Below are 19,150 nucleotides of genomic sequence, written 5' to 3'. Positions count from 1 at the left end.
AGAGGATGATCCGGTATCTGAAACCCAACTTCCTTGGGCCTTCCAGGGTTCAGCAAAGCCATTTCTCTCACCCCACTCCCACCACACTCATTCAGCTTCTCCTGTGAGCTGCAAGCAGACCTAAGGGCAGAAATTCCTGGGGTAGAGTTGCAGGGCACCCGTGGGGAGGTTGGTGTCCATAGGCCTCTCTGCTTCCCATAGAGAATAGAGGACTCCGTCATGCCTACTTGACATGATGCATGTCTCCTACATGTGCTTCCACTGCCCAGCAGGTACAACTGAAGACAGGGAGCTGCAGGGAGGATGGTTGGTCCTCACTCCAGCAGCCTGCACTGTGGAGCTTAGGCTGCCTGACACAGGAGTGTCTGTCTACCTGGGTGACACCCAAGGCTCCCCTCTTTGAAGCTCAGGCTTCCCACCTCTGCCCACCCTAGCGAGCTCACCCTTCTGTGGCCCTCAAGCTCCCACTGCCAAACAGGTTGCGGATGGAGCGTGAGGCGGGTAGCTTGGCGTCGCGAGAGTAGAACACCATGCAGAAGTCCTTGGTGATGACGGCTGGCTGGGTGCAGTTCTCCATCTGTGACAGACGACAGAGGTCAAGGCATAGAGATGGTCCAGAGCGCCCAGGCCCCAGCCTAACCAGGCACAATGTCCATCCCTCCCCACCTTCCTCTAGGATATAAGAGCTAGTCACTGAAGGCACTAACGCCTGCTCCTGACCCTGGGCAGAATCCTAGGGGAGGGAGCCAGGGCTCTGCCCCCCCCCCCCCCCCCCATTGCTGAAGACAGAGACTAGCAAGGATCTCCAGGGCACTAAACCTGTTCTGCTCCTTGGCTGTGTAACTGTAAACCAGGGGCATAGCCTGAAATCTTCTTGTAGCTCAAGGCCGAACTTGGCCACTCTCATTCCAGACTCTAAAAGACCACAGCAAACTCCTTCCTGTGGATGTTTGGTAACTCTAGCTGCACATAGTGGGCATCTCACAACAAATGTGAAGATGGGGCCTTACTGGTGTTTGCCGGGCTGTGTCACTGCCCCTGAGGCAGCCCACAGCTGATATCCAGAGTGATTTGTCTCTATGGAGAAGCGGTGCCCTCACTCCCACCATCCCCACACTTCTCCTTTGCTTGCTGTGCCCAGGCAGAAACACTCAGGGGCCACAGCACACACCTGGCCATACATAGCCTGGAGGTAGGAGTGGCAGTAAAGTGCTTCTATTTTTTGTCATTTCTGGAATATTGATGTAAGGTAATAATGATGTCACGCAGTCCTTTTGCAGTCTCAAAGCTAAAATCCACACACTAAAGATACAGGTGTATACTAGTTTTGAGCATTGCCATCAAAGGCATATGGGTTTACTCAAGGACTTGAGGCATTCTCTGGAAAGAGAGTGTGGGGGAGGAGGTCACTGGACCTCAGTGTCACTCGAGCTATGGGGGGGGCAGTGCTGTGGATGTGGGTGTCTTGCCTCAATGTAGGCAGAGAGGGTCATGTAGATTTTCTCCCGGTAAGGGGTGACACGGTTGAGCAGGAGAGAGTTATGCATGGAGCTGTCCCAGGCTGCTTCGAACTGGTAGAAAGTCCTGGAAGAAAGCAGACGAGGTAAAGGACAACGTGTGGGGCTGCTCTTGGCGGGAACGGGGACATGCAGACACACACAGAGGGCAGAACTGCAGGGGGGGTCGTTGGAGTCACAGGTCGGGAAGCTTGGGTGGCAGATCCCTCCTCACTCAGACCTAGCACCAAGCAGGGGCCTCCATAGGGCCATTTCCTGCCGGCTCCAGCTTCCTCGGCTCCATGGTGTGGACTAGGAGGAAGGGGAGAGCCCTCAGAGGACACACCAGGGGCAAGGAGGAAGGCAGAGGAAGGGGAGGGGGCTGTCCCAGCCTCAGTCTGAGCCAAGAGGCATCACTAGGGATCTCCCCAAGTTAGCTAACTCCTCCTCCACCCACCCCTTTCCATGGAGATTCACGCTGCCAGGGGAAGGCTCTGGGGAGGATGCCTGGAGTGGAAACGGTGGCTTGTGAACAGCATCCCTTGGGCTCCTGAGAGCAGGTCCATGGGAATAGCAACCATGGCTCTTTCCTCTGTCCCTATCTCCAGCCGGGGGGTCAGCAGGGCTCAGATTTGCCCAGGTTGGCTCAAGGTGGCTACCAGGAGCCCAGGACTTTGCCTCTACCATAGGGACCCCTGCACCACAATCCCCAGAGGCTCCTTCTCGGGAAGACGGCTGTTGTGGGACAGTATCTGTACTATTTATCCTAACACAAATCTCCAGGGCTTCCAGGGAGAAGATTTGCCTCGGTTCACAGCATGGCCACTCCACAGCCCCATCCTGTCCAAGCATCCTCGCTGACACACAGTTCACAGCCCAGGCGGCAGCACACTCTCCTACCACCTCATGGCCAGGCGGTCCAAGGACACCGGCCGGCTCCCTGAGATGCCTGGCCATGGGAGAGTCTGACTGGCGCTGCCTTTCATCCTGTACGACACTGTCCGGGGAATAGGATACGGGGTCAACGGGTCAGGGGCATGGGACAAAGCAGGCTGGGCAGGGCCACTGTAAGACACGTGTCACTAAGGAGAGGTCTAAGGCAAGAGGAGACAGCGGGCAACCAGAACAGGGCAAAGAGCAGGCAGCACTGGAGGAAAAGGGGGAAGGGACAGAGTAGAGGGGGGTGGAGCAAGCGAGGGCAGGAGAGAATGGTGCCTGTACCTAGTGTCATTTCCGAAGGAAACGCTAAGGGCGCAGCCAGGACACACGCACACACACAGAAGAGAGCGAGACGTCAGAACAGGCCTTCCATGGCCAGCACAGCTGCTGAGGGGCCCCCTGGAGCCCCAGCCCAGCCCCACAGATGCCCCAGTATCCTCACGAAACCATTTCCAGCTATGACCACAAGGGTCATGGCACCCTTCAGAACCAAGGAGCTAACATGGGGGTGAGGAGAGCATGAGGGTTGGAATGGGGGGCATCTTAGAGCCAGGGTCACCATTACAACGATGCCAGGGTAGGACCACCACTGTCACGTCTTGCTTGGACCATGCACCTGCATCTACTATTCTTTGCCTTCAAAGTCTCTGAAGTGGCCTGCAGTTTCTGAATGTGGGGTGTGTGTGTGTGTGTGTGTGTGTGTGTGTGTGTGTGTGTGTGTGTGAAAAGTATGGCTTCCCCAGCCTGGGTTCCCCCACAAGGATTGAGCCCCAGGCCTGTCCTTGTTTCTCAAACCTGAGTGAAAAAACCCAGAGGAATGAATCTGGCCAGACTAGTGGGGTCTCGGAGCTTATCTGGGGTGCCCTGCCAGCTGGGTCTAAAGCCGCCTTAACCCAGGCCCAAGTAAGAGAAAACGAAATGGTGGCCCTTGAGTGTATAGGTGGAGGATGCTACAAACCCAAGCAAACTGGGCTATCTCTGAAGGCCTGACCAGCAGATGTCTATTTGAGGCAGGTGTGACTCCGTTTGGATCATTTTCTGTAGCAGGACTGGCCTTTTCAGACACTGCCCCATCCTCCAGCGGTCAGGTGGCCAACCAGAACAGGCTCCGACATCAGCAGTCATGAGTCTTCTTGCAAGTTACTCCCAAGTGATGCTCGGTCCCTCGTCTTAGAGGTCACCGGCTGTCCTCTGGGGGCTACACACATAGGGCCTTGTGGCCAGCCTTTACTTTCCACCAGCCATGACTTAGGTCATGGGACATAGACTGTGGTGCCCCAAGGACTGGAGGGTCTGGAGCTTCCCAACGTCCCTAAGGCCTCTGCTGAGGGCGGGCAAGTTGGGGATGGTTCAGGGGAAGCAGACGGACTGCCACCTTCATGGGTTCCACCAAACATGCAGGCCATTAGGTGGGACCCAGGTGTCCTGCATAGGAAAGCCCAAGACAAGGACAATGGGGAGGCCCGTGGAGGTGTAGTGGGCCCTTACTCCACATGGAATTCAGGATCCAGTTGGATCACTGGGTATCAGGTACCCCAGGGGAAGCCTGGATCTCCTCCACACACCCCCTCATTCCTTACAGGCTGACATTTAGTGAATAGTTTGGAGGTGGGGACCCCAGCATTCCTGGGTCAAAATGTGTGCCCTATTGTGAGGCATCCACAGGTTGGAAGACGGTGTCTAGAGATGCGGCCTCTAGACATGATAAGCTGGCCAGGGGCTCTCTATGACCAAACTCTGATGGCTAAGAGGAGACAGGCAAAGCATGCGACTCTTGCTTCTGGTCCCTTGACTCTGCGTCACTTTATAACTCTGCAACAAGAGGCTTTCTCCAGATGCAAGTCCTCCAACCCACAGTGGACCAGAACTCTGAGCCCAAACACCCTTCTCCTAGTCACCCAACCTCAGATAGTTTCCTAGAGTGTTGGGAAATGGACCAGCCACTCTCAGACACACTCCGAGAGCAGTCCAAACAGCCAAGACCCTACACCAGAACCGCTCGGGAACTTGTTACGATGTGCATTCTTGAGCCTCACCCCATACCACTGAGTCAGAGACTCTGGCTGGTGTTTCCTGTAGCAGACAACCTCAGTTGACCCCAAATGGCCTCTGCTATCTGCTCTGCTTCCCCGTCATCTTGGGGACCCTCCAAATACAGCTGAAGAAACAGGCCTAGGGCAGGTAAAGTCCCTCCAAGCCCCATCAGCAACTGCTCTGACTGCGGCCCCTCTGGGGCCACCTGAGTCCGTGACTACTGTGTGTACTCCCTTGGCGTCCCTATAGATGTGGCATTTCTGGGGCCCCATTCAATGGAAGGGATGTGAAATGGCTGATCGGTACCATGCAGAGTGTGGGCAGGTGACATAGGGTCTTCAAAAGGAAAGGCTGGCCAGCAAGACTCCTCCTAAAGTCAGAGGGTGTAGTAGGTGGGATCTCTAGGCAATGTCCTGCCTCTAACTGGCTCGCTGACCTGGAGGGACACCAGGAGGCCTACTGTGTGGCTTTCTTCTCTTCTAAGGGGACACAGCCACCCTTGCAAGGCTACAAACAGGACAGCCAAGTTCAGACCTGTGATACAATAAGCATAAGCGCTCAAGCAGGCTATAAACCATGTGGTGAGTTCTGCCATCACTGACCAAGGGCTGCCCATAGAGAGGACAGTGGGCGCTGTGGGACACCCACTCTGTCTACCTCCGTTATCACAGACAGGCTGCAGGCGCCTGGCCAAGTGATCCCATGCCACCACACGTTTGTAAATTAGAAACAGGCACTTCCCCAGTCGTTGTGGAGGCAGATGCACTTCCTGCCTGGCCGACAGAGGGCAGCTCATGAACACACCAGGTTCTACAGAGCACCAGCTCCTACCGTCTGTGATAGTGCGGAAGAACAGAGGACAAGGTCGCATTGAAATGGACTCCCTTGTGTCAGCTATGACGGATGAAGGCTAAAGCCAGGAAGCCATGGATGGAGGCTTCTCATCACAACTGCCTGCAAGTGACTGTCACAAGGCAGTCAAAACCACGAGCTTGCACAGGTGCTGGCGCAAGGACAGCTACCCAGTGTGTCTGGTCAACCTACTACTGACGTCTCTTGGTATTGATCACTGCGACTAAAGATCACTGTTTCGAAACACCTGATATAGTCCGAAAAAAGAAAAACCTTTACAAAAAAGTCTTCCTCTTGCTCATGTTCCCTAAATAAGCCTGTGGGTCACTAGGACACACGTGTTCCTGTGCAAACTTGTAAATACATGTCGTCACTCTTGGGTGAAGCTCGCTGCCTGCTGCTGACGGTAATCAAAGTGTGCTTGAACTATGCTGTGGCTCTATGACTCTGAGACCTTGAAGGTATCCCAGTCGCGGAGGGCAAACAAGGCGGGTATCAGTGCAAGGGGATTTCCTGAGGATCTGAACATAAAACTCCAGGCCTACGACTGCAGCCCCAAACCCCAAATGCCCTGAGAAGTGTGTTTCCAGCGGGGGGGGGCGGGGGTCCAGGTCCTCCAAGGAAGCCCCTTCACAGGCTCACTGATGTCACAGGTTCCCAGTCTACGGTCAGGGCAGTTCCTTCCACCGTGGGGGCTTGATGGCATGATTGATGACAAATTGAACAAGGGAACCACTCCCAAGCTGACCTTGGAGATCCTGTACGGAAGGTCTGGACATGGCACAACAAAAGCCAAGCACAAATTCCACCCGTAGCTCCGGATCTGATGACCCAGGATGGACAGTGGCCACATGTGGCTGGACCCTCTCCCAGAACTAAAATGGCAGCCGCACAACCAGGCTGAGTTTTGCTGCCACCAAAAAACATCCTAGGAAGGCTGGACCAGCCACCTGCACTCCAAACCCACCCTGCAGGTTAAGGGTGGCTCTCCACCTCTCTGACCGGGTCCTGGTCATCCTGGCTTAATTTCCTCACTCTTCAAGGTCACCTGTGGCTCCTTCAAGGGTCCCATCCTTGGGGGGACGTGTGATGATAGAGCCTGAATCCTAACCCGAAGACGTATTTACCAGATCAAGACAGGGAAAGGGAGATCCGAGATGAACAGGTGAGGAGGGCGCCTACAGGAGGAAGAGCTGCTGCTGAGCTTGAAGCCTGCCGAGGATGCGGGCTGAGGAGCTGGGATGGCAGGCAGGCTAGATAGGAGGCATGCAGCTGCAGAGACCTTCTTCCTGATACATGGGCCATAGGAGCATATGGGAACCCAGAAGAGAGTGTGACTCTCTTCAGGATCTATCAGGCAAGGGCTGGGGCCAGAGCCCAGTAGAGGCAACCTGAGCTGGTAATGACTTCTGTACCTGATAGACAACCTTCATTCTATGACTCGCCGGCCCACATGGCCAGGCCCAGTCTTGAGAGTCACTGTCCTTGGAGAAGGACCCTGGCCAGACCTACCTTTAGAGAAATCCTCATCACTTGCCTGACTCTCTCCTTTTGTATTCACGGGACCCCTTTCCACTCCCAGCCTGGTTTAATCTCTTCTTCCTGGTGCTGTCTCTTCATCGGGCCTATCCCTCATCAAGGAGGTTCCAGGAGCTGAATCCCGATGCAAAGTTCTTTGCTACCCCTCACCCCAACCCTGGGGCCTCAAGGCAAGGACAGAGCCTGCTCCATCACCAACTGCAGTGGGGATGGGGTGAATGAGTATCCAATAGGCTTTGGGTCTCTGGACCCAGAGTTCCTAATGTCAAGCTAAAGACAGCTCACAGGACTGGAGGGACGTCTGAAAGAGTGAACGCTATGGGCTCACAAATACGTCAGGGGAGACAGATAGGAAAATAAGTTTCCATGAGACCCCGCATCTGGCCCTGTCCAGAAGGCTAGAGAACTCTCGGAGCATTGGGAAAATGAGTTCTGAAGCTGGGCAGATGAAGAGAGCCAAGATCCAGTTGTGTCTCTACTTCCTGGGGACGCTTCAGAAGGACCTGTTGCCCCTTATATCTATCTAGGGGAACCCCGTAACTCAGGGCAGGCGAGGTATGAAGGAGCACAGGAGGGGCAGAGGTCAGATTGTCTTTTAAGATGTGGATTAAGTGATAAATACTCAGGCTAGCATTCTACAACTCTCTGGAGTCCCTGTGTGTGTCCCATTGTGTCTTGGTGTGGTTCCTCAGCAGTTAGGATACAAACCACAAATTTGTTTAGGGGCTCTGCATTCTTACACCAAATGCCACTGTCAGTGGCAAGGATGGGAGACTCATGTTGGACCTGAACTGAGAGCTTTGCATGAATCAGCTAATTCACGACAGCCCGCAGCTCTCATTATTCCCCATCCGCAGGGCAGAAGTAACATCCAGAAAGTTCTGGCACTTGTATGTCCCTCTTTAGTTAGCAAATGACTTAATCAGGATGCCTCTGGCTCAGCTGTGTGGTCCCAGGATCACATGTGATAAGACTTTTCTCCTTCATGATCGTGATGGTATTACTGGCCACCACGATGGATTCCTGTCATGTAGAACTGGATTTGGGAGGAAGCTTTAGTTCCAATCTAAGGACTTCCTTCCTTCCTTCCTTCCTTCCTTCCTTCCTTCCTTCCTTCCTTCCTTCCTTCCTTCCTTCCTTCCTTCCTGCCTTCCTGCCTTCCCGCCTTCCCGCCTTCCTTGCCTTTCTTTTCTGATCTTCCTTTGTTTATTCCTTCCTTCCTGCTCTTCCTTCCTGCCTTTCGTTTCTTCCTTCCTATCCTTCCTTCCTTCCTTCCTTCCTTCCTTCCTTCCTTCCTTCCTTCCTTCCTTCCTTCCTTCCTTCTCTCTCAATAGGCCAAGCCCCAGGCCTGTTACTAACACATTTATTTTTAGAATGGGAGGGTCAGCTCCAAGAAGGTCAAACCCAGGTGCATAATCAGAGCTCGTGAGAAAGAAGTACCAAGGGGAAAAAAACCAGCTTCCTCCTTTGCACAGAACCAGTGTCTCTTTGCTCATTCAGAAGGCGCCCAGGAGGCACTAGATGTTCGTAGCTAGAGCTATCTGGTCCAGTCAAGAAGACCTCTCAAACACACAGAGGCTGCCAGCAGACAGAAGCCCCATTCTATTCCATCTCTGCATAGATCACTTGCCTCCACAACCCACACGCCACCTCCTCCAGTGAGCCCACCCAGCTGATCTTGGTAGGGAGAAATGTTCAGGCTTGAAAGGGCTATGTCCCCTGCTTGAGTGTGGCCACCACTTCAGTTGTCTCTTGATGAGGTTTCTGCCTCATTTAGCCCCAGGTCTCCAGGGAGTGTCCACTCAGCTCTTGGCCCACAGTTACTGACCTGAGTCAGTAACTCAGGTGTCCCACATCCATGGCCCTGGGAATATGCTTCAGAGAACCACAGCTCCATAACCCCATAGAGCCTCCTTCTGGGGCCCTCACTCCCAGGTACCCAGGCAAGACGGCCAATGAATGCCATCCGCATTGATCATTACAGCCATGGCCCGAGAAGGACACAGCCCACTCCATCCTAGAACTCTATGTAGGCAAGGCAGCTTAAAGGTTTAAGCAGCATTCGTGACTTTAAGAAAGCTGACCCACGAGACAGACAACCACCAGGAAGCTCTGGCCACTGTCCTGCAAGTGCCCAGAAGGTGACACCTTGGCCTTCCCATTCAGAACAGCCCCAAGTTCTCCCTGGACCCAATATGGACACAGGACTTGGAAGTCCTTTCCCAGAGATCACAGTCCCAGCATAGGCCAGTGTGTTCTGGGACTTCCTCGGACCAGGTAAAAGGAGGTCACAGCAATCCCCCCTACTCAGCACTAGTGAGTCTGAAATGGGCACAAGCCACGTTCAAAGTCCTGCGAGTCTTCTTGCGGAGTTAGCGCCTGCCACTTCCAAAAAGTGAGGCCGAGGCCATGGCTGGGATAGTGAGGCTAGAGTGAGGTCCCTCTTCCTGACTTGGCCTAAAAAGGGCTCCTGGGCAGCTGTGGAGCACATGGGAGCTTGGAGTCTCCTGGCAGTGAGTCCTGTCTGCCCCTTCCCCATGCTCCTGGCTCTGCCTGCTATGGCCCCTTGCAGGAACTGGCTGGCCCTTGTGAGCTGGTGCAGCCCAACAGCCGGGTTGTCCAGCCTGCATGCGCGAGATAACCTGCACCCGCTGTGGCCAGGCTAGAGGCTGGCAGAGAAGGCAAGGCTGGGGTGGGAGGAGCAGGAGGCCGGCCAGTGTCTACAGAGGCAGAAAACTACAAAAGCAGCCAAAATCAGGAATGAAGGCTAGAGAAGGTGGGAGATACTCAGCCAGGAAGGTGGGGCTGGGGAGGAAAATTAAAATAAAACCAGAACGCTATTCCGAGGAAATGAAATTAAAAGGAGGGAGAAAACAGGAAGGAAAGGTGAGCAGGTTATGAGTTGAAAAAGCTAAAAAAAAAAAAAAAAAAAAAAAATTAAAATCTTAGGGTTGTGTAGGTGACCAGGGAAGGAGGAGGGAGGGAAAAAGGCTAAAATCAAACCAAGGGACAGAAATGGTACCTAGGTATGTCCGAATCAAGAAACTGCCTGCAAAACACAAACAACCACACGTTAGTGAAGAGCTGCGGGTGGGCAGTGGGACAGCAGGGGACAGCAGCAAGCGGCAGCGGGGGGCAGCCGCCTGTGGCTGGCTAACCCGTTCAGGGCCAGGGAGGGCTGCAAAGCAGGGACCGTGGAGCAGGAAGAGGCCCAGGTGTGGCAAAGCGAATGGTAGCCTGAGGCCCTGGGCAGAGCTAGGCCAGGCCCAAGCCTCAGCCTCTATGGAGTGGCTGATCTCTGAGCAGCCTGGCTCTCAATGGCTCCTAGGATGTCGTCAGCCATGTCCAGGGAACAGGAAGCTGGCCCCAGCGGGCTCTGGGGAGGAGGCCATGGGCCAAGGAGCGTGCCTGAGGCTTTTCTGGGGTAGGAAGGGCTGGGGTTGCACCAGCGGGGACAGCGAGGGCAAGAGCCAAGCGAGGGGCCACATCTGTCTTCCCTCCTCCTGGCACCCAGGGCCTCCAGCCTAGGTGTGGTGTTGGACAGGGAACAGGACAGAAGCTAGTCAGTCCAGGGCCAGGCCTGAGCCTGTTTAACCAGCGTCCTGTCAGCTGAGGAACAATGAGTCCTGGCCTCATAGTTGTCCCCTACCTAGCTAGGGTCAAGGATAGCTGGGCTGGTGGGGGATGGATGACAAGAAGACACCAGCAATAAGGTCTTCAGCACAAGGAGACAACTAAAAGGGAGGTCTGGAAGGCTCCCACCTACCCACTGACCTCCTGGTCCTACCCCTCCCCTTGGCTCCCAGAATGTCCTGCAGTGGGTGATCAGAGGTCAAGGGGGTTAAGCCACTCCCAGACCCCAAAGCACCCCTTAGCACTCAGTGGCAGCCAGGCCCTCACCCTTGCCTCTGTGGCCCTGAACTCCCATGCTCAGGCACAGTGGCCAACACTAGGGGGCAGCACCCATATTAGGCGTCATAGGCCTCTCTGCCTCAGCAGGGTGCACTTGCAGAACAGGAGGAGATGAAAGACCAGAAGAAGTTCTGGGTCCCCCTCACACAGTAGTCTGGCTCCCCTCCTATCTCTCAACGTGAACTCCAGCCTAGTCCTCATAGTACCACCTTCCTAAGAGAACACCTCCGGAAGTGCGGGGTGAGGACCAGAGCCACATGGGCACACCCCAGTCTCCGTCCTCTCCTGTTGGCTGTACTCACTGCCACTCAGCTGAAGCTGCCTCTGGTGCTTTGGGGGAGCACCTCTTCTGGTCCCTCCCTATGTGTCTGTGCAGAAGAGGAGCTCTGGATGCAGAAGTCGGAAGAACAGACGCCACTTCCAGGACTCTGGGTCCATGCAACCCCTCACAGGGATGTGACCCTCCCGCGCTTCTCCAAGGGTGTTGCACCCTTAAAAAATGTTTTACAACATATAGCCTCAGCTACAGCTCCTGGGTCAGCTCTTGACTCCTTGACCCTGGTCCAGGCTGAGTCATTGAGGAAGACCCATGTTGGGACTCAGCCCCTGCCAAATACCCCACAAATCCTTGGGAGACTGTGTCCCGGGCAATTTTGTCCAGTTGGGCATCCGCCCTGGCATGATGACTCTTACAGGATAACTCTGGCCCTTGCAGCATTTGTGTGACTCTGTCATGCCCAAGCACCTTGGCAAACCCTTCAGGGCTGCCAAGAACATCTTGGGGCGGGGGGGGGGCATTACCCCTCTACTGTTTAAATGAAGATGGGGGTTGGGACTCTCTGGAGCTTGGAAAGTGTTGAGAAGCATGTGTTAAGTGGTAACTCACAACCTGTTCGAACTACTCAGCTGCCAACTCTGACCTGCCTTCTTGATCCCCACTCATCCTCCCTGCCAGAGGTTTCAGACCTGTTCCTATCAGTGTGGTCCTCAGAAACATGGCCTGGGTGTTGGTCTCCCACCCCCTGTAACCAACCATCTACCCACAAACCCCCAGGGACAGGACAAGCCCATGCTGACACTCCCCAGGAGACAGGATGACGTGAATGTGTAAACCAGAGATGGGGGACATGCAATTGAGGGAGCAGAGAGACTCGGAGGCCACGGGCCACCACTCACTGCTCTGTTCCTTTAGGTGTCAGAAAGAGGGAATGTGGGCCTGGCGCTGGCCATGGCATGAGTGCCTTGGTCAGTAGAGGCCATAATAGGCTGGTGTGGTTGACCCGTGTGCGAGCTGGTCAGTGGGGGTTGTGATCCTCCCACCTTCCTTGTGACTCACCGGTCATCCTGGGCTGGGTGGACATATCCTGATGAGAGGATGTTGAGCGACAGGATGTTGGGGTCGATCAGAGATTCATCAGTTTCTGGAGTGTTTCGGATGCGACCTGCGGGAAGGGCAGTGGCCAAATGTCATTGCCCGGGAAGGCTAGTGGCCCAGGTATACTGAGGCCTCTAGACAGAAGCCAGGTTAGCGAGTGGATTCCCTACATGACTGTTAGCCATGTAAGGGGCACTAGGGTGGACAGGGAGGCTGATGGGAACCTGATGGTTCCTGTGACATGGCCAGTGTCTCCTTCCTCTGTCTCCTTCCAGCAGAGGGCTGCGTTCTATTTTTCAATTCTACACTTTCTGGTGGATCTCAGTTGCCTAGCTTAGCAAGCTCAGGCCTTTCTACTTGTGGGACAAGGGGACCTAAATCAGACTGAGGAATGAGTGTACCCCATTTTATGCTTAAAGATAATAACAAAGGGAGAAGCCACATCGTCCCTGCATATGCTCTTCATGTACAAACCACTCTTTCAGGCCTAGAAGATGCCTGCTTTTGGTGTCCATCTGTCTGTCTGTGAGAGAGATACTTCGTCTCCTAACTCCTCAGCCTGAAAGCAAATATCTTCTCATTTAAAGGAGCCCACATCTGGCTCACAGGTTCTCTGCCCTGGCAAGAGAGTGACCAGCATGCCTCTCCTCCACTGCACATTCTGGGCCATCCTGCCCAGCTCCCTGCAGCTCTGCAGCATAAGGATTCTGGGAGGGGACAATCTAGGGTCCTTTCTTGATGCCAAACTCTCCAGTACTTGGGATACCCATGGCAAGTAGGAGTTTAGGGCAAGGAGAGCCTGCCCAGAGCAGATACTCAACGCTAGGAAATTGACCTGAGGAGAGACTCGGGCAGGATACAAGAGGGAGGTGGGGACTGGGTTAGGGTCATCTATATCCCTCAAAGGGCCACCTATATGGAGTTCATGGCCACCAAGGTCTCTTATTTTTCATCCATCTTGATGGCCCTTCTCGCAATGTCCACTTCACAGGGCCTAAAAGGCCCATGCTAGGGATGTTAGGCTTGGGGTTTAGCAATAACCTAAATGGGACCAAATTTTCATGGTTGTATCTCCCTCACTTCCTTTAAGTCCCCACTGCCACCACAAATCGGCAGCTTTTGGTGTCTGCATTTTTAGAAGAAGAGAGGTGAGATTTAAGACAGTCTGGGTTGTCCATCTGAGAGGGAGGACATGGTGGCATGGGACACCACCGGATGACAGCATAGGCAGAACTGCCCCCACTCCAGCGATAGCTGGGTTCAGAAGCCAGGTACTAAGTCTGACCTTGGCCTTGGGATGGATTTAGCTTGGACTCTCCCCATAGGATACTTTGATCACGGGTTTCATGCTTTTTCTGATCCCTGACACACACTTGTAAAGCCCAAGCGTCCATCCTGGTACCCAGACCAACTCTCCACAGCCCTGTGTGTGGGGACCCAGGACGACAGGTCAGTCTAAGGACACTGGTCCTGAGATCCTGCCTACCCAGGACTGGGAGCTGCTTCTAGATAGATATACCTCGGCCCCAAGGTACATACTGGGATAAGTATCTACCCATGTCCCCCAATGAGGGTCTAGGGGACAGCTTGGTAAAGGGGAATTCAAAAGACGAGGTCACAGAGAAAGACAGTGTTCTTGCTCTCCCTAGCAAAGTGCACTAGAGTCCCGACCCCATAGCCCAGCGGTGGCATTGACCAAGCTGAAGTCGTCACGGGGTGAGTGTGGTAGCCCTACTGCCATGTGTCTGGCACCATCAAAATGTGTGGAGCCCGCCCTATAGGGCTGAGGACTGGAGTACTCTTTCACAAGCTAACACTCAGGATCACAGCCACCTCCCAAGACTGGACAAAGCAGAGAAGGACCCTGAAGTGTCCCAGATAGTCCCAGATAGCATGCTTGTTGCTGGTACCCTGACTTCCAGAACTGTGACACTTAGTAGTTTCCTGTTGTTTTAAGCCATTTAATTGTGGTTTCAACAACCCTGGAAGGGCAACAGATTTGGTAGAAACTTGGTACTATAGCAGATCCAGGGCACTCCCTTTTGGGCGATGGGCTGAATCGCAAAAAGACTTCATGACCTAGCCAGACCCCCACACAAAACAGAACTGTGGTTTTATTTTTTTTTTTATTTTCGAGACAGGGTTTCTCCGTAGCTTTTTTGGTTCCTGTCCTGGAACTAGCTCTTTTAGACCAGGCTGGCCTCTGCCTCCCGAGTGCTGGGATTAAAGGCGTGCGCCACCACCGCCCGGAAGAACTGTGGTTTTAGATCCCAGGGTTTTGTCTGCTCCTGAGGTAACCCCTGCCTGCCCCACTCACCCACAACCAGCTCTCGCACTTCCTTCCAGCGGATGTGGCTTCCTGTCTCATGCAGCAGCGTCACGGTTATCCGTCTCTGGATGCCCTGTCACGTGCCAGGAGAGGGAACAGTCAGGTGGCACTGGGGATACAAGGAATTTCAGGGCAGGGCAAGCTCTGGGGAAGGCAGGGAAGGCTTCCCACCTGGTGGAGAAGGAAGGTCCCCATGCAGGGCATGCCGCCACGGTGGTCTACCACAGCAGGGATGTAACTGGAAGAGATGGTGGTGGTGAGATGCAAAGCCCCTCCTCCATCCCACCCACAGCACGAGACCTGGTCCCAGAGTCAGCAGAGCTGAAAACCCCTTCAGGAGAGCAGGTCCTTCAGGGCTGTCTGTCTGTAACGGCTCCCATATTTTCTCATATTTTCCCATGTACCTTAAAAGTCAGAAATCTATATACCCAATGACCTGGGCACAGCTGTATCAGGACTTCTGTGATCCGTGCCTCAAGACTGGGACACTCAAGGAGAACTTGGTCCCAGGCCTCCCCGACACCAGCTCAGAGTTCCCCGGCCCTCTTTTCCCATGTTAGCCACTGTGGATTCTCAGCTGCTTTCAGAACACCATTCCCAGTGCCCCTCTCCTCTTTATTTACAGACTCTTAGGCTCCAAGCTGGCAACCAACATGGGCACTCCGGGTACCCACTCACTCGCCATTGGCTTCCAGTTCGCAGATCTCGAAGTAGACCAGCAGGTCATACTTGCAGTGGCAAGGACCTGGGGAAGGCCGTGTCATCGTGCTGAGCTTAGTGGCGGGCACTAGGAAGATAAGAAAGCAATGCCGTGGGATGGGGCACTCAAGGAGAGATCAGCAAAGGCTGCATGGGCAACAACTTGCCCAGAGGTACCCAACTGGTCTACCCATGGCCAGGTCAGCCCCAGCTCTACACAGTCAGGCATGAGAAACCTGGAACTGGTCTCAGATGTGTGGACACTTACACTCTCTACACCCAGGTAGGAGCATGTGGCCTTACACACGTGGGTGTGAGAGTGGTGGTTAGGGACTCCACGCACCGCTAGGGCGGCAGAGACACTTGTTCATAGGTTTTCCCAATGTATAAGACTCCTCTGCCCTAATGGGAAATGGGGAGCAGGTGGAAATTTTAATTAAAAAAGAATAAAAATAAATAAGTAAAAAAAAAAAAAAAAAAAAGACTCCTCTGCCCGGATTGTTACCTGATCTACACTTGGGACACAGCAAAATGTATCAATCCAAGTGTGTCTTGCCAAGCACCCACAACTTGCCCGGGATGCCCTAAACTCAGCTCTGCTGGCTCTCCAATATGTCTACCCCCTGACCGCTTCTACCCACCCCACCTCATCCATGTATTCCTGGGCTCAACCATGTCTGTCCACAGCCCCTGCTCTGGGCCCTTCCTCCACTGAGTCCCCGCTGAGTGTTCATTATGTCACCAGTCACTGGGTCTAAATGTCTCCCTTGCGGACAGGCTGGTGAGCACAAAGCCGAAAACTATCTATTCCTCAGGCCAGAAGACATCTGCTGTCAGCTGCAGCCTGAAAGACCATTACACCCACAGCGGGGTCCAACCACACTTTCACCCATAGTGGGGGCCCTCATTGCCCCCCCTGGACTAAGGAGAACCTCACCTACCTGGCTTGGATAGTGGCATGACCCGGGGGAAGTGGCGACGTGAGGGCCTCAGGGGACTGTGGAGGAAAAGTCAGAGTGAGCAGACCTAGGCTGGTGTCTTAGTCCTGGGGCAGCCCAGGGCAGGGCAGCCTGCTCAGAAGCGCATTCATGTGTCCCTTAGTTTCCTGTCCCACCAGATACAGGAAGAACCCCAGGTCTCTGTACATGCTTAGATATGAGAGGAGGAACCCTTAGGGTCTTAGATACTATCCCAGAGGCTCCACAAGGCCCCAGGGACTCAGCGTCCCAAATAATCCCTGCTGCTTCCCTCTTCCATTCCTGTACCCTGGGCATCCCTCAGCTGTGAGGTCTGCTCAGCTGACGAGAAATAGCGTTGGAGAGGAGCAAAGGCCCGTCAACATATTTCCAGACCTCAGGGTGGCTATAATTCCTGTCCCATCTCCTGGACCCATGGTGCGATGGCTTACAGGTCCCTTAACCTCACACCCCCACCTCCTGAGACTTCCCTCTGTCCCCTCTCCCCAAAGACTGGGGGAATCAGACAGCGGTTCCCTTCCTAGAAGTGGCCAGCCCACAGCAAAGCCCGGCCTAATCCCCGGAAGACTCCCACGCTTGGCTGATGGTCAAGGTACTGACAACAGTGGTCCTTAAAGAACCCAGTTCCAAAGGGCAGTGGCAGGCACAGCCCATGCTCTGACCATGCCGGGCAGCTAAGGAGAGGACATCAGAGGTACATGGGACACTTGGGCGACCTAGGCAGATGACCTGAGCACATCCTTGCAAAGAGGTGGGAATGGGTGCTGCTGGTAGTGGCCAAAGACCTCAAACACAATGGGCTGGCTCTTGATGTACTCGATGAAGGACTTGGTCACCTCTACCGCAATCTAGGAGAGGAGGGAAAGTATGGATCGTATCTGAAAAAGTTCTGTGTCTATAAAAACACAGTATTCTGGGCCCAGCCCTCTGCACCAATTCTAGCCACGACATCCCTGGATGTGGTGCCCGTGTCTGCTCAGGGCTCGTTGTGAGCAGTTTTCAGGACCTCTATTCTGACCCCAGGTTCCAATTTTAAACATCACAGATTCCCCTGCTATGTAGCTGTACGTCAGTATCCCAGAATGGCACCGGAGGTTCTACAACCTGGTGCCAAACAGCCCCCAGGACAGCCCATTCAGAGGAGAAAGACCGGATAGGAAGGGAAAACAAAGCTTAGTCTTGTAGAAGGACCTTGGGTGTTCAGGGATAGGGGCCAGGACCTACATTTTGGACATGGTAGAAGCCAAGAGGGGGTCCCCTGCCAGTGTTCTTCAGGGGCTCAGTGGAGAAGGCCTCATCGTGGCGGTGGATAAAGCTGCGGATCAAGAAGAGGAACTTGAAGCAAGGACTTGCAGCAAGGACCTGTGGCCTCACTGGGTATCACATGAGGCTGCATGGCCCACAGCCTATGTGGGCGTGCGCCCCTCAGGAGAGCATCCCCTTCCCAGCAGCCCAGGGTACAGACAACAGGCTCACTTGAACTGGCAGAAGATGTCGGCATATTCAGCAGAGATACTGGACGCCTGCAGGACTGTCACCCGGAAGGTGAAGGTGCTGCCTAGGCGGAGGTGGTCCAGGGCTGTGTCCAGGGGTCCCTCCAGAGCGGTCTTCTCAGGGCTGTCTAGGAGGCCTTCAGGAGTCACAGCTGTTGGGAGCCAGGGCAGAGGGACAGGGCCTCTAGGTTCCAGGCTCTTCAGGCCCTGGTCCCACACATCTGTGTAGCACACAGTGAGGCCGCACCTACCTGAGCAGGTGTTGTTGTTGACCTCGTCAGCTGAAGGCCCAGAGTCAGCACCCTGGCCCTGGCCTTCTACAATGCGCAGCTCCTCCTGGGAGGTCCCTGAGCGGGACATCCCCACCACAGGGCAGGACTCAGACTGGAACTGTGAGGACACAGAGTTAGAGAAAGCCCATCAGCTAGACGGCTAAGCTAAAGCCACCCTGCCACAGACTAGAGATCTGTGCACCGGGGCCTAGGTCTCTAGGGTCCTGAGCCAGCCTTGCCACTGATCCCTAGATGAAGCACCCACCCGTCTAGGCCTCTCATCCCACTGCCATGAGCAGCCCACCTTGACTCTGGTTTAGATGAGCTGAGGTCTGCCCGAGAGGAACACACCACCTGCCTCAGTGCCTGAGACATAGGAAAGGGAATCCGGGAACCATTCCTGGCCTTTAGTTCTACCCCCAGGACACTAGGGCCTTCCTGGGGGCAGGTCACAGGCAGTTCTCCCATCCTGGACATCCTCAGGCTGAGATCTTAAGCTAGGTAGCTAAATAAGCACGGCTGGAGAGGGGCACGCATGGACTTAACCTCTCTACCATCTCCTCAGATAGTCCTTTCTGTGGGGGTCAGAGGGCGGCCTCAGTGGGGTTGCTCTCATTCTCACAGGTTTGAGGGAAAGCAGAAGAAGGATGGTAGAAAATATAGTACGCTATAGGAACCCCGAGAACAGCTAACCCAAGAGGAGAGAGAATGGGGGTGCCCATTCTAAAAAGCTGCCTTTACTCACCAGCTCTATGCCTTGCTGTGGGAGACTCGGGAAGATGATTGGACCAAGTGGGTCCTGACAAACTGGGGAAGGGACATTTGTGTGTTTTAGACAGCAAGGGATGGGACAGGCACAGTGCTCAGGGAGAGAAAAAAGACTCCACGCCCATGGATTCCTGCCAAGGATCCCCTAGAGCCTAGGGTTATGTGGAAGGAATATACAAGGCAAGCCTTCATAGTACCTTTTCAAAATGCTGGTCATCAAAGGAGATTTTAGCAGTCCCTGACTGACGGACCCCTGAGCCATAATCTGGAGCCTCTTCATCAGCTGCAAGAGGAATAAGCAGGGGTTTGATTGGCCAACTTGTTTCCATAGTGGACAGAGCCAGGCCAAAGGGCCCCGGCCGGGACTGTGGAGAGGGTATAGGAATCTGGTGACCAGATTCTTAGTTGCCCTGAGCAGCCAACATCACCACCCGCAGCTCAGGAGTCACCAGGACACACTAACCA

General features: G+C 54.3%; 1 protein-coding gene across 13 annotated transcripts in view; it reads right to left on the bottom strand.

The window, feature by feature from the left end:
• Kif1a (kinesin family member 1A) overlaps nt 1–19,150 on the bottom strand; it is an 86,435-nt gene that overhangs the window by 9,175 nt on the left and 58,110 nt on the right. For 6 of the 13 annotated variants that reach the window (XM_057761966.1, XM_057761968.1, XM_057761974.1 and 3 more), the window contains 13 exons: nt 18,883–18,968; nt 17,897–18,035; nt 17,629–17,797; nt 17,377–17,467; nt 16,882–17,000; nt 16,117–16,172; nt 15,155–15,263; nt 14,648–14,714; nt 14,465–14,549; nt 12,109–12,214; nt 9,883–9,909; nt 1,470–1,584; nt 444–577 (listed from right to left, as the gene is read on the bottom strand). In XM_057761966.1, coding sequence (XP_057617949.1) covers nt 444–577; nt 1,470–1,584; nt 9,883–9,909; nt 12,109–12,214; nt 14,465–14,549; nt 14,648–14,714; nt 15,155–15,263; nt 16,117–16,172; nt 16,882–17,000; nt 17,377–17,467; nt 17,629–17,797; nt 17,897–18,035; nt 18,883–18,968 — 1,303 coding nt within the window. Of the gene's footprint in view, nt 1–443; nt 578–1,469; nt 1,585–2,717; nt 2,742–9,882; nt 9,910–12,108; nt 12,215–14,464; nt 14,550–14,647; nt 14,715–15,154; nt 15,264–16,116; nt 16,173–16,881; nt 17,001–17,376; nt 17,468–17,628; nt 17,798–17,896; nt 18,036–18,882; nt 18,969–19,150 lie in introns of all 13 variants that reach the window. The other 7 variants (XM_057761969.1, XM_057761976.1, XM_057761972.1 and 4 more) reach the window with 2 other exon arrangements.

Source organism: Chionomys nivalis, chromosome 2 (genome assembly GCF_950005125.1).
Source record: "Chionomys nivalis chromosome 2, mChiNiv1.1, whole genome shotgun sequence".
In the NCBI taxonomy this organism is placed as follows: Eukaryota; Metazoa; Chordata; class Mammalia; order Rodentia; family Cricetidae; genus Chionomys; species Chionomys nivalis.
This window is presented reverse-complemented; position numbering and strand designations above follow the sequence as displayed.